This window comes from Alternaria metachromatica (genome assembly GCF_023757995.1).
Source record: "Alternaria metachromatica strain BMP 0045 chromosome Unknown scaffold_26, whole genome shotgun sequence".
Lineage (NCBI taxonomy): Eukaryota > Fungi > Ascomycota > Dothideomycetes > Pleosporales > Pleosporaceae > Alternaria > Alternaria metachromatica.
Window position 1 is genome coordinate 123,666 of NW_026055517.1, and position 17,055 is coordinate 140,720.

The following is a 17,055-nucleotide window of genomic DNA, read 5'->3' on the forward strand; positions in this document are numbered from 1 at the left end:
CAGCTATCGGACAGGGCCTGACGTGTCTGTTGCTCTATGGAGGTGGAATGGTGAGGCTTCCAGCGGCTCGAGGCAGTGACGCCACGAGGCGCTAACCCCGATCCTCCGACATCCACGAGCTTCGGAATCAGCGCATCAACACCTCTTGCAAACAACCACCGCCTCACCACCGCCATCGCCCGTTACCACCACCCTCGCTGTGGTTCTTTCTCTTCTAGTCGCTGCATACTGTCGACCGCCTGATTCGCCTTCCATCGTGTGATCGCGTGTCATGGTAAGATCGCCTCCCTCGGAAACCACCATGGCCACATGCTAACGCCGTGCAGGGTAACCAGCAATCGAGTGCTGGAGGCGGCGGGCCTCCAGGAGACGACAAGAACAAGAAGGACAAGGTATGTGCTACCCCCACGACACGTGGTGATGGCTCTCGGGAGTCCGCTATCTGTTGCCTCACCGCACCTGGCACGCACTAACAAGGCCCTCTGCAGAAGGAGAAGCCAAAGTACGAGCCGCCGCCACAACCCACAACCCGCATCGGCAGGAAGAAGAAGAAGGCCGCCGGACCCAGCGCCGCCGCCAAGCTCCCGACCGTCTACCCGACCGCACGATGCAAGCTACGCTACCTCCGAATGCAGCGCATCCACGACCATCTCCTGCTCGAGGAGGAGTACGTCGAGAACCAGGAGCGCCTGCGCAAGGCCAAGGCGGTGAAGGAAGGAAACGCGCCCGCAGCCAATGCAGGGGATGCCGAAGACCGGAACGCCGATGAGCGCTCACGCGTCGACGACATGCGCGGCAGTCCCATGGGCGTCGGCAACCTCGAGGAGCTCATCGACGACGACCACGCCATTGTTTCCAGCGCCACCGGGCCCGAGTACTACGTCTCCATCATGTCATTCGTCGACAAGGATCTGCTAGAGCCCGGAGCGAGCATCCTGCTGCATCACAAGTCAGTTTCTGTAGTCGGTGTGCTCACAGACGATGCCGATCCGCTAGTCTCGGTCATGAAGCTAGACAAGGCGCCCACAGAGTCGTATGCGGATATTGGTGGTTTGGAGCAGCAGATCCAGGAAGTGCGCGAGGCGGTCGAGCTGCCCCTGTTACATCCGGAACTTTACGAGGAGATGGGTATCAAGCCCCCGAAAGGTGTCATTCTCTACGGTGCCCCGGGTACTGGAAAGACGCTTCTGGCCAAGGCCGTGGCCAACCAGACCAGCGCAACTTTCCTGCGTATCGTGGGTAGTGAGCTGATCCAAAAGTACCTCGGAGACGGTCCCAGGCTCGTGCGACAGCTCTTCCAGACTGCCGCCGAGAACGCGCCTTCCATTGTCTTTATTGACGAAATCGATGCTATCGGTACCAAGCGTTACGAGTCCACATCCGGTGGTGAGCGTGAGATTCAGCGAACTATGTTGGAGTTGCTCAACCAGCTGGACGGATTTGACGACCGTGGAGATGTCAAGGTTATTATGGCCACTAACAAGATCGAAACACTCGACCCTGCCCTTATCCGTCCTGGTCGTATTGACCGAAAGATTCTCTTCGAGAACCCCGATCGTGAGTGTATTCCACACAGCTTACAAAGCATTTGCTAACCATTATACAGAAACCACCAAGAAGAAGATCTTCACTCTCCACACCTCCAAGATGTCGCTCAACGAGGATGTCGATCTCGACGAGTTCATCAACCAGAAGGACGACCTTTCTGGTGCCGACATCAAGGCCATCTGCTCCGAAGCTGGTCTCATGGCGCTCCGTGAGCGTCGTATGCGCGTCAACATGGAGGACTTCCGCACCGCAAGGGAGCGTGTTCTTAAGACGAAGACAGAGGGTGAGCCAGAGGGCCTGTACTTGTAAGCGTAAGAGATATTGGGCTAGGGACATCATCTTCAACACTCAAGAGCAATGTGCAAGTGTATTAGTACAAGTTGCACATAGGAAGCATCTCGTCACGGCTTGAAACTTGCACAACATACATACCCTTCTAGTTTTTTCGTGATGTACATGTGCGCGTATCTACAGTGGGTTTTCTTGGTTGAGATGTCGCTGGCTGACAATAGCAGCGATGCATGAAAGAGGGCTGCTTCCCACATGCGAGGTGGATTCGCGTCTCATTCATTATCGGAACTGTCGGGACCACTCAATGGGTAGCGATTCCCAATCAGAAGTTCTGTCCGGGTCGTGACTGCCTTGAGACTGTAAGAGACCGTGCGCAGCTCGTGTCATCCGATCAAAGTCAAGAGGAAACCACCACCCATCTTATCATCTGCTATACACTCGCTTTCTTCTCCCCTACCCCTACGAATCGCTCTGTGGACATGAAATCGCAAGAAATGCCAATCGACCCTGCCAGTCTGTCTTCATCCCTCGTTGCACATTTCCAGTGGAGCTCGGGGTCTGCCAGATTGAGCAAGAGCACCACGACAGCAAGGACACACCGCATGGGCGGAATATAGCGGGGAAACAATGCCTTATTGCCTCAACTCTTCGTAGGGACCCCGCCTTTACCCAGGTAGAAGACTCCGCAATGTGGTCCACGAGGGTAAGAGACGTGCACTAGCTCGCCCCCCTTGGGGTATATATACAGCAATTCACGACCCAGATCTGCTATCTCATCTCCCCCACTACACTTTATCCAGCTTGGATTGCATTTCAGTATAGCCATCTCATATCAATTGCGCCTTTGGGGCAAGTCCGCGCAGTAACTACAGAATACTATCACTGCTCCCGACTCAGACACCAACTCGAAATGTCACTTGCTGTTGCAACGGCGGCGCCCACCTTCAGCGCGCTCAATAAGCCCCAGAAACGCGCGCTCATTCTCCGCGACCAACTTCGCTATGTCGACCCGACGCATCTGAACACATTCATCGAGGGCCTCAGCAACGACGAGCCACCCACATACACTAGTGTGAATGGCGTGGTCAAACCTGATCTGGTCTTTGTTACCCTCAAAGAAGAGGCCACTCGTTTCGATCTCGGAAATGTCATACTACCGGAAGAAAAGAACGCCGTACACCGTATCTACCTGGTGGTAGAGGGTAATCAAGTCCAGATGCACGTTGAAGATCCATTGCCCCTGGAGGAGGATGAACTTGACTCTCATCCTATCCATGGTTTCATCGCTCGTGGTATGCTACCTTTGTTCAAAGAGAAGTATCAGATTCTCTACATGAGGGTGAACAAGATCAACGAAGCGAGGCGGGCTGCTTACAATATGCCGTACCAGGCACCGGTGCTGTTCGATGACGGAGAGGTATGTCTGCCCATTCATCGTTGGTTTCACGAAAATTATCGCAAGACACTGCTTTCAGATGAATCGAAGCATTCGAGTACTGTTGACTAACATCAAATAGAGTCTTACTAGGCTCAATCCAATGAAGGCTGAGAACGATCGCACTCCTACTCACAGTAAGTGTAAAAGGCATAATGAACTTTCAGCGCTGACAATAGAACAGCAAGGAAGTCACGAAAGCGGCGTCCGAATGACGAGGTTATTCCCCATATCTCCAACAAGCGCAAGCGCGCTGGTCTCGACATAATTCCGGAGGATGTGAAAAGTAATATCTTCAACACCATCCCAAGCAACATCAAGGTCGACCTCTTCAACTCCGTCGTCAAGACTGCGTTTCCCAACTTCAACAACCTCATGATTGCGTCTTGGAATGTGGTCACAATCTACTCTTCTTGTGGTAGCGACTTCCCGGAATTACATACGGCCATTGTCGATCTGAAGAGTGTCCTTCAAGATTTCGACGAGACTTTTGGTCAACGCGTCGATCGCGTCACGCCTAGTTACAGGCACGACTTTGGAGGGCCTTCAAGGGATCGTGAAGATGGGAACGGTGGCCGAGACCGCGATTCTACCCACGATCAAAGCCGTCGTCACGATTACCAAGACAAATACAGTCATCGCGATGGAAACAACTCCAGGACTCCCGTTCCCTCTTTTGTACGAAACGGGGTAGGAAACGCTGAACAGCTCGGCAATGTCGCTGCCGATGATTCGGCCCAGTTCGAGGATGACATGGAAGCTCCTGTCGACGACGTCGAGAACATTGAAGACGTGGCGGAACCTGAGATGTCACCACCACGCGCGCTCCAGTCGTCTCAAGCCCATGGAGATTCAGAGGATGATTCAGATGATGATTCAGACGACGATGATGACGAAATTCCTCCTGTAGATCCCCGCTCCACTCGTCGACTTGCAAACCAAAGCGTGGCTCGCCACTCCCACCCAAAGCGTACCCCAGAGACCCGTGATAGAGGAAGCGTTACCACGTCGGCAAAGCCATCACCAGGCCCACAGTACACTCATGCTGCTCGCGAGGTCAGTGGGGAGCCTCAAGAACAGTTCGTCGACGAGGCGGATGCTGAGGATAGTGCTCTTGTCAAGTCTCAGACAGCAGGTTCAGAACTGGCGCGTCGTCGCGAGGAGTACGCGTCCTCTGTGCAAAAGAAGTCCCAGAACGAGGCCCCCACTACTAAACCAAAGGCTGCATCTAGCCCCCGAAATGCAGCGATTCCCGAGCAACCGCTTGTAGACGAGGCCGACTCCAATGCCGAGCACGACCAGCCTGTACCACAGCTCGACGATAGCCCCCCTGCAATTCCGACTTCCTCTTCGTCAAGTTCGCCAAGCTCGCCACCCCCACTCAAGAAGAGAAAGAAGGACCGCGAAGCAGAGTACAGTGTCGCCCAGCTAGAAAAGAAGTACCAGGAGCGCAAGGCCCACATCCTCCACTCTTTCCAGAACGACATGGACAAGGTGCCAACGAAGGCCCGCAAAAACCTTCGAGAGATGGAGGCCCTGATCGAGCAGCGCAAGAAGTATGAGGCGCAGGAGCAAGTTGACAAAAGCAACAGTAAATCTGGACAGACTGCGCGCCCAGGTACCACCGCCGGTGGCATGTTCGGCAACTACAACACCAAGTCCCTCGGCAAGTCTATGCTGGGCCCCAAGAAACCGACAAGCATCGCGCCAGTGGCCAATATGCTCCCGAACGGCACTCGAAAGGACCCGAGAGATAGTGTCGCAAAGGGTACGCAGGGGACTACTCCCCCGTACGGCCGCGGCCGTTAACATTTTAAGATACTAAATCCTACAGAAGCACCTCGCAAGGAGAGAGTGCCATTCAAGTATTTGACGAAGTATATCGACCGGATGTCTAATTGACACGTGGAGACTCCGGGGGGAATTCAACGCGAGATTGAATTCTCGCACAAGAGTGCAAGCGTTTGGCAGCGTCGGCTCAGTCGAACATGGATGGAATTGCAAAAGCATTGGTTATACATCGGCTCTCGGACCAGGCGAATGGATGGGTGGGAATGTGGTGAGGTCTACGAGAAGCGAGATTGGTTAAGCGTTGGTTTTCGTACACGACGTAACGGGTGGTGGTATGAAGACCTTCAAGACAAGTCTGCGTGCACCAAGATCAGCGAGAATGAGAATCTGATTGTACAAACCCCCTTAAAACTCCTTACGCCGCTCATCCTATAAGCTCAGTGGTATCTTTTTGAAACCTCTAGAACGCCATGCCATGCCGTCTGATATGAATGAACGCCATGACCGTATGCAACCCACTCAATCTCCCTAACACACTTCTACTCCGCCTTCTTACCCAACTCCGGCCCCCAAAAAGCATCAGACTCCTTCTCATACCCCTCCCTCGCCAACTTCCTCCTCTTCGCCTTACTCTCCTCCAACGCATCCCCCTGAACCGCATCCCTCTTCTGCGCCTGATTCAACTTGACCAGATCAACCTTATCCGGATCCCTACAATTCTTCAACTTCTGCACCAACGTCTTAATCTCCGCTTTGTGCTTCGCTTCTTTCGCCTCGCGCTCTGCCACCGGCAACGACGCATTAGCATTAAGACGGTGGCTCGAGATGAGCGACGCGCAGTTGCGGAGCGTAGCGAGGAGTTTCGCGTGGATAGGACTGGACGGAGGGACTTTGAGAGAGAGGTAGAATAGGGTGAGTGGTTCGTCGGCGAGGAGATGAGCTGCGAGCCAGATCTGCGAGGGCGTATACAAGAAATACGCATCCGTCAGCACCGCAACCGTACGCAGCGTATTCGTCGCAGCAGCATACGCCGCATTCACCCTCTCCTCGACCTTCTTCTCCGGCATCTTCATCGCCTGCGCCCCCACTTTCACGGGCACCGCACACATCTTCGCCTGCACCTCCTTCGCGCCCGCCAGCTCCCCCGCAGGCCCTTGGTACTTGCCGCGCGCCATGTCGAGCATCTCCATGTGACCGGCTTTGATGGCGCGGAAGGGGTGGCGGACGTCGAGGTTGTAGCGCAGCGACTGCACGATGATGTATTCCGGGGCGAGCACGTCTTCGGAGGTTACGGCGCGGCCGGCGCCTTCGGCGTAGGAGGAGACGTGGATGGGGAAGAGCTCGACTTTTGTGGCGAGGAACATTATTGTGCGGAGGATGTTGTTGACGTGGTAGGTCATGGGGGAGTTGTAGAGGTAGAAGCGGCGGAGGAATTGGATGCATGTTGCCTGGGGGTGGTGTTAGTGGGTGTCTTTTTCTGTTTTTGTTTGAAGGTTGGGGACGTACGACGACGTTTAATGGAAAGCTGTAGTGGTTCCCTAGGGCGATTGCGCGCTCGCAGAATTCGTTTACTATCTTCAGTTCTTCCTCTGCGGTGAGGCAATTGATCTCCGTCACTGTCTGCATACGCGCATCTGGTGTATTTGCGCCACTGGTCCCACTTCCATTCTCCTTATCCATACCCGAATCAACTCCATTGTTGTCTACGGCATCGTTGCCGCGCTGGGCTCGTAGACGCGCAACATTCGCTTTGACGCGCTCAGTGGCTTGCACGTTGATCTTCAGGCGCTGTGCAGCGAGTTGCGAGGCGGTAAAGGACCAATTGCGGAATTGCGTGGAGCTGCGATAGAGGTCGTCTTCGGTGAGCTGCATCGTCGGGGTGATTGGCCGGCGCTGGGGTGGGCAGAGTTGGCCTAGGACGCGCACTTGGGTGGTGAGAAGGGACGTCGCGACGCCATGGCAGGTCCAGCCGAGGCGCGCTTCCCTTCCGCGCTGACTTTCGTTCCGCCAGCACTCTCACCTCCAAGGACCTTTGCCTGACTCTATCATATCTTGCATCACGTGTCGCATCTTGCAACCACCCCAGCACTATCGAACACGATGTTCTTGACGGCCTTGGCTGTACCTGTCCATCACCCAGGGTGAAAGCCATGGCAGTACCACGACCGTGGTCCTGTCAAGTTACTAGCGACTTGGAAGTACGCGATGCATGCAGCTTCCAGGCTGGGTCCATTGTGGTGCTGTCCATAATGCCGTCCATAATGCCCTCAATTGTGCTCAAAGAAAGGCATCAATTGAGCTCAAGCAATGCCCATGGAGAACACTACAAGAGACTGTCGCCCCCGCGCTCTCGGCCATGTCCCTTCCCCATTTCCCTCAGTCGCCACCTTCTCTCTGCCTCATCTCCGCCACCTATGCTGTTCAACTCAACGACTCCTCTGCCAAGGCCAACCATGGAGATCGCCCTTCCGCTTTCCCAGTTACGTACCCTCGAGATAAGGGCCTCGGTGCCGCCGTAAACGTCTGCCGATACGCACAGTCGGTACTTTACTTGCCCCGGCTTCTATTATCCAGCGCTTTGGGCCGAGATGAGCACAGTACGGTGTGCTTCTCAGCTTCAAGCACATTTTCGAGGACCAGAATGGCGACATCTGACATGCGTTTCCCTCTTCCGGGAAGTCAGCCTGAAAGACCCTCGTACATCGACGTACAGCATCGCTCCGGTTAAAGTCTACCATCGGCTTACACACTCACCACCTTCTCTAGAATCGATAGTCGGATTCAAAGCTCTCTGCAGTCATTTGGTCGTGGTGGTCCAGCAGCTCTTGGCAACCAAAGCAGCTTCCTCTTCCGGCTACGCTATCTACCAATCTCCGTCTCCGCGCGAGAAGATCCCACTTTAGTTTGCACCGCATCTGCTGTAGCCCTGCCTTGTTCTCGGCCACCAGCCCTGCAGTATACTGGGGTACACTAGCCGTAGCTCCAGCTCCCATGCTCGAATCCAAGGCGGAATGCTTGCCAAGCATCACACGGCTCTCGGCGTACATGAACGGTCGCCTGTGAAAAGCACCCCCAAGATTCACCAAGGCGCGCCCAGCACTTTACTGCGTCTAACGGCCGCTGTCGTTGCTTCTATACGGTCTTGGTTGCGGCTGCTAACTTTTCGGAGTACCTACGATAGGAAGGTATACTCATGATAGTCATGTGCGGCGTCCTGCACGAGTCTGCATTCTGGGAACTCGGTGGTTCCGCGAGTGTGGTGCAGAGAGGCAAACATGTATAAAGTGCTGCTTCCTGCTTCCAGGTTCTCGGTTCATCATCAACTGCCAATTGTCAATCCGCAGTCTTGTTCGATACGATGAAGTGGGCTACTATCACCACGGCTTTATTGCCTTTGGTCGCCGCTCATGGCTTTACCCACCAGCAATATGCCTCTGGAGAGGTTATGGACCTCATGATGTCCGGAAAGGAGGCTGCTTGGGCTAAGCAGCGCGCTGCTGGCGCCTACGACAACAAGCGCTGGAACGGTTTCTCTAAGAAGAGGACCAACAAGAACAAGATCGAGTGCAAGCACGGCCGCGTTGAGGCTGTCAAGGGAGATGCCGACCAGACCTACAAGGTAAGCAGGATTCAGATCAATTATGATTCGCTCAACTAACAACATCACAGTGCAAGAACATCGACATGTACGACTTCAAGACGCACGAGGAGCTCGGTGATGCTATTGGTGAGGGAAGTGGTTCCTGGGGTTGGTCGCACAAGGGCCGAGACTTCATTGCCATCGGTCAGACTTACGGTGCCTCCTTCTCCGAGGTCACCAAGGATGGCCAGCTCGAGTACCTTGGTCGCCTCCCCGCCAACAACGACTCCGTCATCTGGCGTGAGATCAAGGTTGTTCGTGACAGCCTCATTGTCGGCTCCGAAGGTGTCGGCCACCATGTCCAGGTCTTCGACCTGAAGAAGCTGCTCAAGCTTTCCCCCAAGAAGCCCTACACTTTCGACATCAAGACCGACACTGCTCTCGTCGACATCAACCAGGGTGTCAAGGGTCGCACCCACACCGTCGTCGCCAACAACGAGAAGAACTACGCCGTCGCCTGCGGTGCTGGCGGTCGCCCCGGTCGCAACGACACCTGTGCCGGTGGACCCATGTTCATCAACATGGACGACCCCACCAAGCCCTACGTCTCTGGTTGCAACGGTCAGGATGGCTACACTCACGACGCTCAGTGCATTGTCTACCGTGGACCTCACAAGAAGTACTACGGCCGTGACATCTGCTACGGCTACAACGAGGACACCCTGACCATCTACGACGTCACCAACAAGGTTGGCTTCGGTAACGCTGGTGCCATCATCTCTCGCACTCCCTACGTCGGTGCTTCGTACACCCATCAGGGTTGGGTTCTCGATGCCATGTGGCAGACCCACATCGTCATGGACGATGAGCTTGACGAGGGCCAAATCGACCCCAACCGCACTGCCGTTGACTCGCCCGCCAAGGACGGTTTCGCCGTGACCTACATCTGGGACATCCAGAACCTCGAGAAGCCCGTCGTCACCGGCTACTACAAGACCACGACCCGCTCCGTCGACCACAACCAGTACGTCTACGACGGTCTTGACTACCAATCCAACTACCAAGCCGGTCTGCGCATCCTCGACGTCTCCAGCATCCCCAAGTTCCCCGACGGCTCAAAGGTCAAGGAAATTGCTTACTTTGACGTCTACCCTCCGGATGATGTCAAGCCCGGCGGCGGTGACGCTCTCTGGGACGCTGGTACCTGGTCTGCTTACACCTTTGAGTCTGGTTACGTCGTTATCAACACTATTGACCGTGGTGTCTTTGTTGTTAAGCAGGCTGATGTTAAGGGTAAGAGGAGGGGTCAGGGCAAGTACTGGGGTAAGCACTAGAGCGGACCTGGTGGGATAGATGCCATGCGCGGTAAAAGCGTAGAATCGTAATACATAAATGAAATGTTTAAACAAACCACGAAATTGTCCCACGCCACGTGCATTCTTCGGAACCATATAAGTCAATTGGTGGAGGCTTGAAACAAACCCCACGCGCAAACGATGGTAGTCCTCGGGCTTGGCACCGGAGAGCATATAAGAACTGTCGTTATCCCCATTCCTCTCCCTTTCCCTTATCACCTTCATTGTATCTCGAATTACCAAAAGCGCGTAGATGGCTGCTTATGTCCTGTTCCGCTTTCTCCTCGAAAATAACAGGCCTCGCCATCATGGAGCAAGGTCTTCTTTGCTAAAAACTACCCACACGACAATGAATGCTTCATACGGATGCGCCTCTTCAAGAAAACATCGAAAGCGATATCATGAGATTGTTTCTCTGCAACCCCCAAACAGAAACTGCGAAGCGATGGAATGATAATTGGCTTTGCATGGAGAGTATGTGGACACGCGTTATTGGATCGACACGCCTCTTGATGCCAACAAAAAAAGCCACCAAAGATCTGCATGTTTTTCTGAACGAAAATCAAGCTACCAACTACTAATGAGCGGTCGGTCGACTATTTCTCAAACTTGGATATCTCAAAACCATGAAGTCTGATTCCGATGGACTTGTGGAGTGTTGTCTGCGGGAACCAAAAATACACTATGCGGGTATTATGGACTGGGCGCTGAGCCTGGGTATAAATATCTCGCTCAGTGTTTCTCTTGCCTTCTTTCTTTGCTGTACTTCTGCGGACAAAAACACCAAAACCGCCTTCAAAATCCTACATGTCTGCCTGTTTTTCCGAAAAATTCACCACGTTCATTCATATGTTGCGAAATGTAAACCCGAGATCGCGATGCTCCTGTGCGCTCCTCCAAAAGGCCTCAATCACCGGCAAATGAACTGCGCTTTCCGGTAGCCAAGTTCACTCAAAAATACATCGCAAGGCGTGCTATGGCGTTCTTCCCACCGACTTCTTTGCAATACAGAAAGTACCAAAATCAAGAAAACACCGACCTAATGTTTGCTGTCCAAACAACTTCGGAAAGCACTGGATGTGTTCTCCTTCTTCCTCCGTCCGAGAAACCGAAGCAAGAACGTCATGAAAGACGAGCTGAAATCAAAATAGAACACGATCTGGAACATGTGTTTGTGTCGTTGCGGTCTTCTCTAGTCAAAATGAAAAATCTACTGGGCTTTCAATGAGACCGAAAACGAAGTTGAGCTGTGACATGTGGAGCAAAAGACTGGTGGGAAGAAGCCTACAAAGCAATGCCTTGGGGAAATGCGCATCTTTACGTCTTTGTGGAGTTGTTTCAATCCTTTGGAACGGCTTCTTACGCTAGTGGGTATAAATACCCGTCTTCTTCTACACAGAATCTTCTCTTTCTTATCGCACACTTGGGTGTTCTGCAATCTCCAAAAACAGTGGCGAAATGCACATGTCTGCGCCTCTGTCGTTCTTTTTAAAATATGCCGCACTACATTACATGTCTTCGCCTCGCTTTTCCGCCCTCAAAAACTCCTTGCTCGCTTCTTCCACCTGTCTTGTCAGAAAAGTTTCGAGTGCGCGCACATGCGAGGATTGTCCAAAAGATTTATGCAAGGGAACCATGTTCTGTCCGCGCGGTGTGATAAAACTCGTTATTAAGGAAGACACGTGCCGTTCTAGCGGCCGTCCGGCAGCGGAGGTATAAAAGCTCATGACGAATGCTCTTTTTTTCTCTTCTAAAGATTCTTTCCGTGGCACACTTCTAAAAGAACACCGGCTGAAGTGTTATGGACTGCTCGTCTGCTTCTTCAAAATACACGCAATGCCCGTGGATGAGATCGAGTGTTTCCACCAAAAGATAGCACCTTCAACTACATGTTTTGCTCGTCTCCTGGATTACACATCAAACCTGGAACATACACAAAATGTCTGGATGATTTGGCCCTCTCGAACAAAACCTTAGAGCAGTTGACACATGTGCCGGCAGAACGCCAAGGAAGTCAGCTAGCTGTAACCACAATCTTTGGATCTCCGCTTTCCATGGCTGTCAAAACCATTCCTGCAACCTTCCTATGGCTCTGTGCAGCTATAAAGTCTTTCCATTTCTGCGACGAAGTCCGTCCCTCTTCAATATCACTGTCCCTTTCTTTCCTCCAAAAAAAGATTCTGGTGTGGCGCATGAGATTCTTTCGCTGGAAATGCGCCAGACGATGTCCGATGGCGCATGCGGATCTGACGACTTCAAACCGAGATTCTGTTGTTACATGGCCTGGAAATGTCTGAGCTTCTTGATCTGATAAAAGTTAGCAATCTCCACGACAAAAGTCCTGTTCCTGGGTGTCAATAAAAGGCGACACGAGTACCGCATGCTTGCGGTTGTCGAAAGTCTGCAGGCATATCGCTATAAAGTCTTCTTCCGGTTGTAAAGAAGATTGCATCTAGAGCTACTTCCAGTTCTTGAATACCAAAAATACTAGACCTCCCTCCCATGAGTTTGTTCTGTTGACTATGTTCGGCTGTCGTTTGAACAAAGGGACCCGAATCACGTTCTAATGACTCGATCTCCAAAGATAATGCGCATCAACCGCATGTCTCCCGAGACCGAGCGCGGCAGGCTGTTGACGAGAGACTCAGTGGACAAGGGCTCAAAAGACGTCTCCAAAAAATTGTGTAGTCCACGCCTGCCATTAGCGCGATATTCCAGTAATGTACGAGGTCAAGCGTCTCTTGTCGCTGCTTTCTTCAACTATCATACGCCCTCTTTCAGAGTTCCTCAACAAAAACCACCTCGAACCATGCTATGTGGTCTGGCTCTGCTGTGTAACCTCGAAATACCGAAAACAGCAGCAAAAGAACGCATCAACCTATATCCCCAGGTTATCAAAGTTCGTAAACAGATCACACGCCGCCACATCCTCATGTACAAGTTCAAAAGCTACTAAAACCAATACATCCCCTCCGTCTCCCCACCCTCCTTCCCAACCCTCAGCTCATCCAAACACTTCTTCAATCGTTGCGCAGTCGCCTTCCCATACGCCTCATGCTCATTGAAATCCGGCATCTCATCCTTCCTCGTGATATCGGTGCGCACCCAAACCATCTTCTCATCCCCACAAGAAGCTTTAATCTGCTCAAACATCTCGTCGTTGAAGCCGCCTCCAAGAGCCACAGCAGCAGGGCGCTGGCCGTAGTTCATGGAACCAATGTTGGGGGTAGGATTGGCTGGTGTTCTGGATAAGATGATGTGAGGGATGGAGATGATTGCTTCTTCCACGGAGAGGTTGATGTGGATTACTGGGTGGACGTGTTAGTTGGATACGTATGTGTGGCGAGGGCATCGAAGCATACCATCGTATTCTGGTTCCACGCCCTCGCGAACAGCCTTTGCGATATTTGGGTTCCTGCCACAGACTACGATCGGGATGGCTGACATTGCGGACGTGTAGAATCTCGGACGCAGTCGGTGGAATGAAGAGTTTTGTGCTGTGCCGATGAAAGTTGATCGAGATATAGGTTGATATACTCGTCTGATGATCATGTGGTGCTGACTAGATTATGGAGAAACGGCGTCTAGATGCAGGTGTGTGCTAACGTGGGCGTGGCTTCGTGTTGTAATGCTCCGGGGCTATGGTGTTTAGTTAAATCCGACGCTAGCACGAGATGGTCTCCAGCTTATGGCGGAGGTGATGCTGTACAACTACACCTCATTCTCATCGAAATGCGCATCGCTATATCGTCTCCAATGTGTGCCCGATGCGCGAACACGCAGGACGAAGGTCTTGACGTTCCGAGCACTGGTTGCCAGGTGCATACGTACTCTCGCATGTTCTCCCCGATGTCGTCACGCGCCGGTCTTAGAAACATCACGAACGCTACGACATACTGGAGGAAGACGGATACCCGAGGCGGTGTCAAAGCTCTTCTAATGTAGTGAGTAGCTGAGTGTCGGATCAGAAGAATCCTAGACCCCGACATCACCCCGGTCGCCACAACTGTGCCGCACACCACCCCGCATATTATGAAATCACATGAACCCCATCATGCCAACCTAGAAAAGACTGTACAGCCTGGAGCCTACGTTGACGTTGGGTCACCTACTTTGCAAGGGTTTGGCTTAATGTAGCCTGCAGACCTGTTCAGTTTTCTTCTTGTATGAGGTGCCATGGAATAAAGACTCCATCTCCGTATTTCTACTTTCTCGCAGGTTTCCGTACCGGAATAACCACACCTCAATCCATCCTCATACACCTGTATGCATTGACAAGTAGTAGATAAGCATCGATGAAATGGCTACCGAACCGCAATCTGAAGAGAGTTTCCCCATCACCGGCTCAAGATTCGTCCTTGAAGGAGAAGATGATGGTTTGTGCGAAGGATGCCACGTGCTATCGAAAGAGGAGAAGTCTCCAGTCCATGAGACTTACCAATATCGCGCCTTGAACAGACCACACGACACAATCAGACTTCTTGCATGGCCCGCAAACCCCGAAGATATAGCCTATCTGCTCGAAGCTTCGATCTCAGACCTTCCCTTATACGAAACGGTGTCTTACGCTTGGGGCCGTGGAACCGGATGGCCACTCGAACTGAACGAGAACATCGGCACGGCCACGGGTAGCACTACTCATCCTCCTTCCGACGTCGAGAAGTCGACTTTGAACGTCAGCGTCACAGTTAGTCACATACTTCATTTTCTGCGGCCTGAAACAGGTTGGCGCTTACTCTGGATCGACGCAATATGCATCAACCAAAGCGACAACGCAGAGAAGTCTCACCAGATACCTATAATGGATCGAATCTATTCAAAGGCGGAGAGGGTCTTGATCTGGTGCCCACCATGTAGGATTCATCTTGCCAAAGACGTTGAGATGGCAATCGATAAGCTCAACAGCTGGAGAGGTCGTGAGGCCGAGATTCTCGAAGCTCTCAAGAACGGATCATTCGGTGATGCAGCCTCTGAGGATCGACAGGATTGGCGGCCATGGAAATTACCTCCTACACATGGGTTCCACATCTCAAAGGCATGCATCGATGCTCTGAATTGCGTAATGCGTTTGCCTTGGTTTGAGCGCGTCTGGACTCTGCAAGAGTTGATCTTGGCTCGAGAGGCAGTGATATATTTTGGCCCCACCACGCTGGAATGGCGGGAACTTATCAGTGCTTGTCTCCAAGCGCATAACTGCGATTTCCTAGTGGAATGCAGAAGACTTGCAGAACTCGATGTCTTGCGTAACCTTTACATGGAGTCTGGTTCGGTCGATAAGACAACATGTGGGAGGGAACTCACATATCATAAAACGCTGTAAGTCTTCTTCTGTACAGTTTTTTTTTGATAAATCTGCTTCAACAATGATGCGAACGTGCTGACTGCTCGTAGGGCAAACATCCTGCGCATCATTCGCCCCCGCAAAGCCACGAACGCACGTGATAAGGTCTATGGGATAATAGGTTTATTGAGCCGACACAACATAGCCAGCCCAGGTCTTATAGTGGATTACAGCCTTCTCGTTCTAGATGTGTACCTCTCTGCCTGTGTTGCATGCATGGAAGTCCAAGGCGTCCATGCAAACATCACATTCCTCCAAGACGCTGGCTCGGTGGCGATAATCAACCAGGAGAGGCCACATGCTCGGGTCACCACAGAAGGAGAATATTGGCCGTCTTGGATTCCAGACTGGACAGAGGCGTTACCAAGATCATCGGGTCTACTGATGGGATGCCTACAAGCCAACGGTTCTTCAGTCTCAAAAGGGAGGACATCAAACGCGACCATTTTTGCCCAACACGAGCATATCGGCCGGGTGGAAAGAGGTCCTTGTTTACGGGTTCAGGGATCACGCGTTTTGACGATTCAAGGCTTCATACCCCGTCGTGGAAACGACTCCTTCAGCGACTACTATGATCTCATTGGCACAGCACATTCCTTGTACTGCAACACATCGTTGTCTACCCAGCACGCGTATTCGTATGTCGCGAGTGCGCATATACATCCGCGGCGAGATGATCAAGTATTGCCGCAAGTCACAAGCATTTGGTCTTATCTCAAAGACGATGTAACATCTCCGGACTCTGATTTGGGGAAAGACAACGCTGGGATCAAGTCCACGATGGGAAACAGTACGACAGCCAAACCAATCTCCCGTAGAATGCATGGCAGAATCGAACTCGAAGTCCCAGAATCTCTCAACCAAAGACTAAAACAGGTCGGGTGTCGCGCCAACGACGGAAAGGGAAGTTCGAACTTCAAGTGTTTCGTGAGCAAGACTGGCTTCATGGGCCTCGTATATCCTGACGCACAGCCCGGAGACGAGATCGTCATCTTATTTGGGCTCGAAATGCCCTTCGTAGTCCGGCCAGATACTGAACCTGGGCATTATCAGCTCATCGGCGAATGTTTTGTCTTAGGTCTAATGGAGGGTGAAGCGGTGGAAGGACTAGAGGATTCGCAGGTGGAAGACATCTATCTGTGTTGAATAATGGGTTGCCGCGCGATAAGTGAAGGTTATTTGGGAGGCGTTCGCTCCGAAAGAAACTCTCTGGCAACGCGCTGCGTATCTTTTGTAGTAGGATCTTGAAGCGACCTATCCTGTTTTCGATTGTCCCTGCGACGCATAGTGTCCAGTTGTATGTGTGTCTTGCCCCTCCATGCATACACGCGGCGCAGAAAGGTTGACACAGCCCTCAACCACGCACCACGACGCGCCAGTTCTCGATGCTCTCGCTGCGGGCAAAAAGAATATACTTTCAACTTGCCAAAAAGGCAAAAAGAAACATTCAGGGCCGAACCGGAGTCGAACCGGTGACTTCGGGAAGACGGTTTTTGGTCAACTGCAGTCCTACACTCTACCACTGAGTTACCGGCCCGTGAGTTGTTTCGATGAATGGTTCAGCAACATGTAGCAATATATTGTTGAGTATTGCGAGTCGACGTGAATGTCGTGGAAGGGAGACAAATGGGCTAGGTGGAAATAGAGACGTGGTGTGTGAGGCAGTAGCGAAGGAGGGGCAGTGGGGCTAGCGCTGAGGGACGGTGATAGGCTG

The 17,055-nt window shown here is 52.4% G+C and overlaps 5 protein-coding genes and 1 non-coding gene across 6 annotated transcripts; 3 read left to right on the top strand and 3 right to left on the bottom strand.

Annotated features, from left to right (window-relative positions):
* Window positions 1-271: 271 nt before the first annotated feature.
* Window positions 272-1,857, top strand: MTS2 (26S protease regulatory subunit; the record flags this gene model as incomplete). Its single annotated transcript, XM_049335546.1, has 4 exons — window positions 272-274; window positions 327-392; window positions 489-1,557; window positions 1,607-1,857. 4 exons carry the CDS (start codon window positions 272-274, stop codon window positions 1,855-1,857), a joined length of 1,389 nt encoding a protein of 462 aa, XP_049185282.1.
* Window positions 1,858-2,749: 892 nt separating this feature from the next.
* Window positions 2,750-5,083, top strand: J4E83_008652 (uncharacterized protein; the record flags this gene model as incomplete). Its single annotated transcript, XM_049335547.1, has 3 exons — window positions 2,750-3,256; window positions 3,357-3,411; window positions 3,459-5,083. The coding sequence occupies 3 exons, from the start codon at window positions 2,750-2,752 to the stop codon at window positions 5,081-5,083; spliced, it is 2,187 nt and encodes a 728-aa protein (XP_049185283.1).
* A 521-nt stretch (window positions 5,084-5,604) lies between these two features.
* Window positions 5,605-6,937, bottom strand: J4E83_008653 (uncharacterized protein; the record flags this gene model as incomplete). The annotated part of the gene is made up of 2 exons (XM_049335548.1): window positions 5,605-6,513; window positions 6,572-6,937. The coding sequence occupies 2 exons, from the start codon at window positions 6,935-6,937 to the stop codon at window positions 5,605-5,607; spliced, it is 1,275 nt and encodes a 424-aa protein (XP_049185284.1).
* A 1,486-nt stretch (window positions 6,938-8,423) lies between these two features.
* J4E83_008654 (uncharacterized protein) lies at window positions 8,424-9,979 on the top strand (the record flags this gene model as incomplete). The annotated part of the gene is made up of 2 exons (XM_049335549.1): window positions 8,424-8,684; window positions 8,735-9,979. The coding sequence occupies 2 exons, from the start codon at window positions 8,424-8,426 to the stop codon at window positions 9,977-9,979; spliced, it is 1,506 nt and encodes a 501-aa protein (XP_049185285.1).
* A 2,973-nt stretch (window positions 9,980-12,952) lies between these two features.
* J4E83_008655 (uncharacterized protein) lies at window positions 12,953-13,447 on the bottom strand (the record flags this gene model as incomplete). The annotated part of the gene is made up of 2 exons (XM_049335550.1): window positions 12,953-13,308; window positions 13,363-13,447. 2 exons carry the CDS (start codon window positions 13,445-13,447, stop codon window positions 12,953-12,955), a joined length of 441 nt encoding a protein of 146 aa, XP_049185286.1.
* A 3,343-nt stretch (window positions 13,448-16,790) lies between these two features.
* On the bottom strand, window positions 16,791-16,878 carry J4E83_008656. The gene has a single exon. It is a non-coding gene; the product is annotated as a tRNA-Cys (tRNA).
* Between the last annotated feature and the right edge of the window lie 177 nt (window positions 16,879-17,055).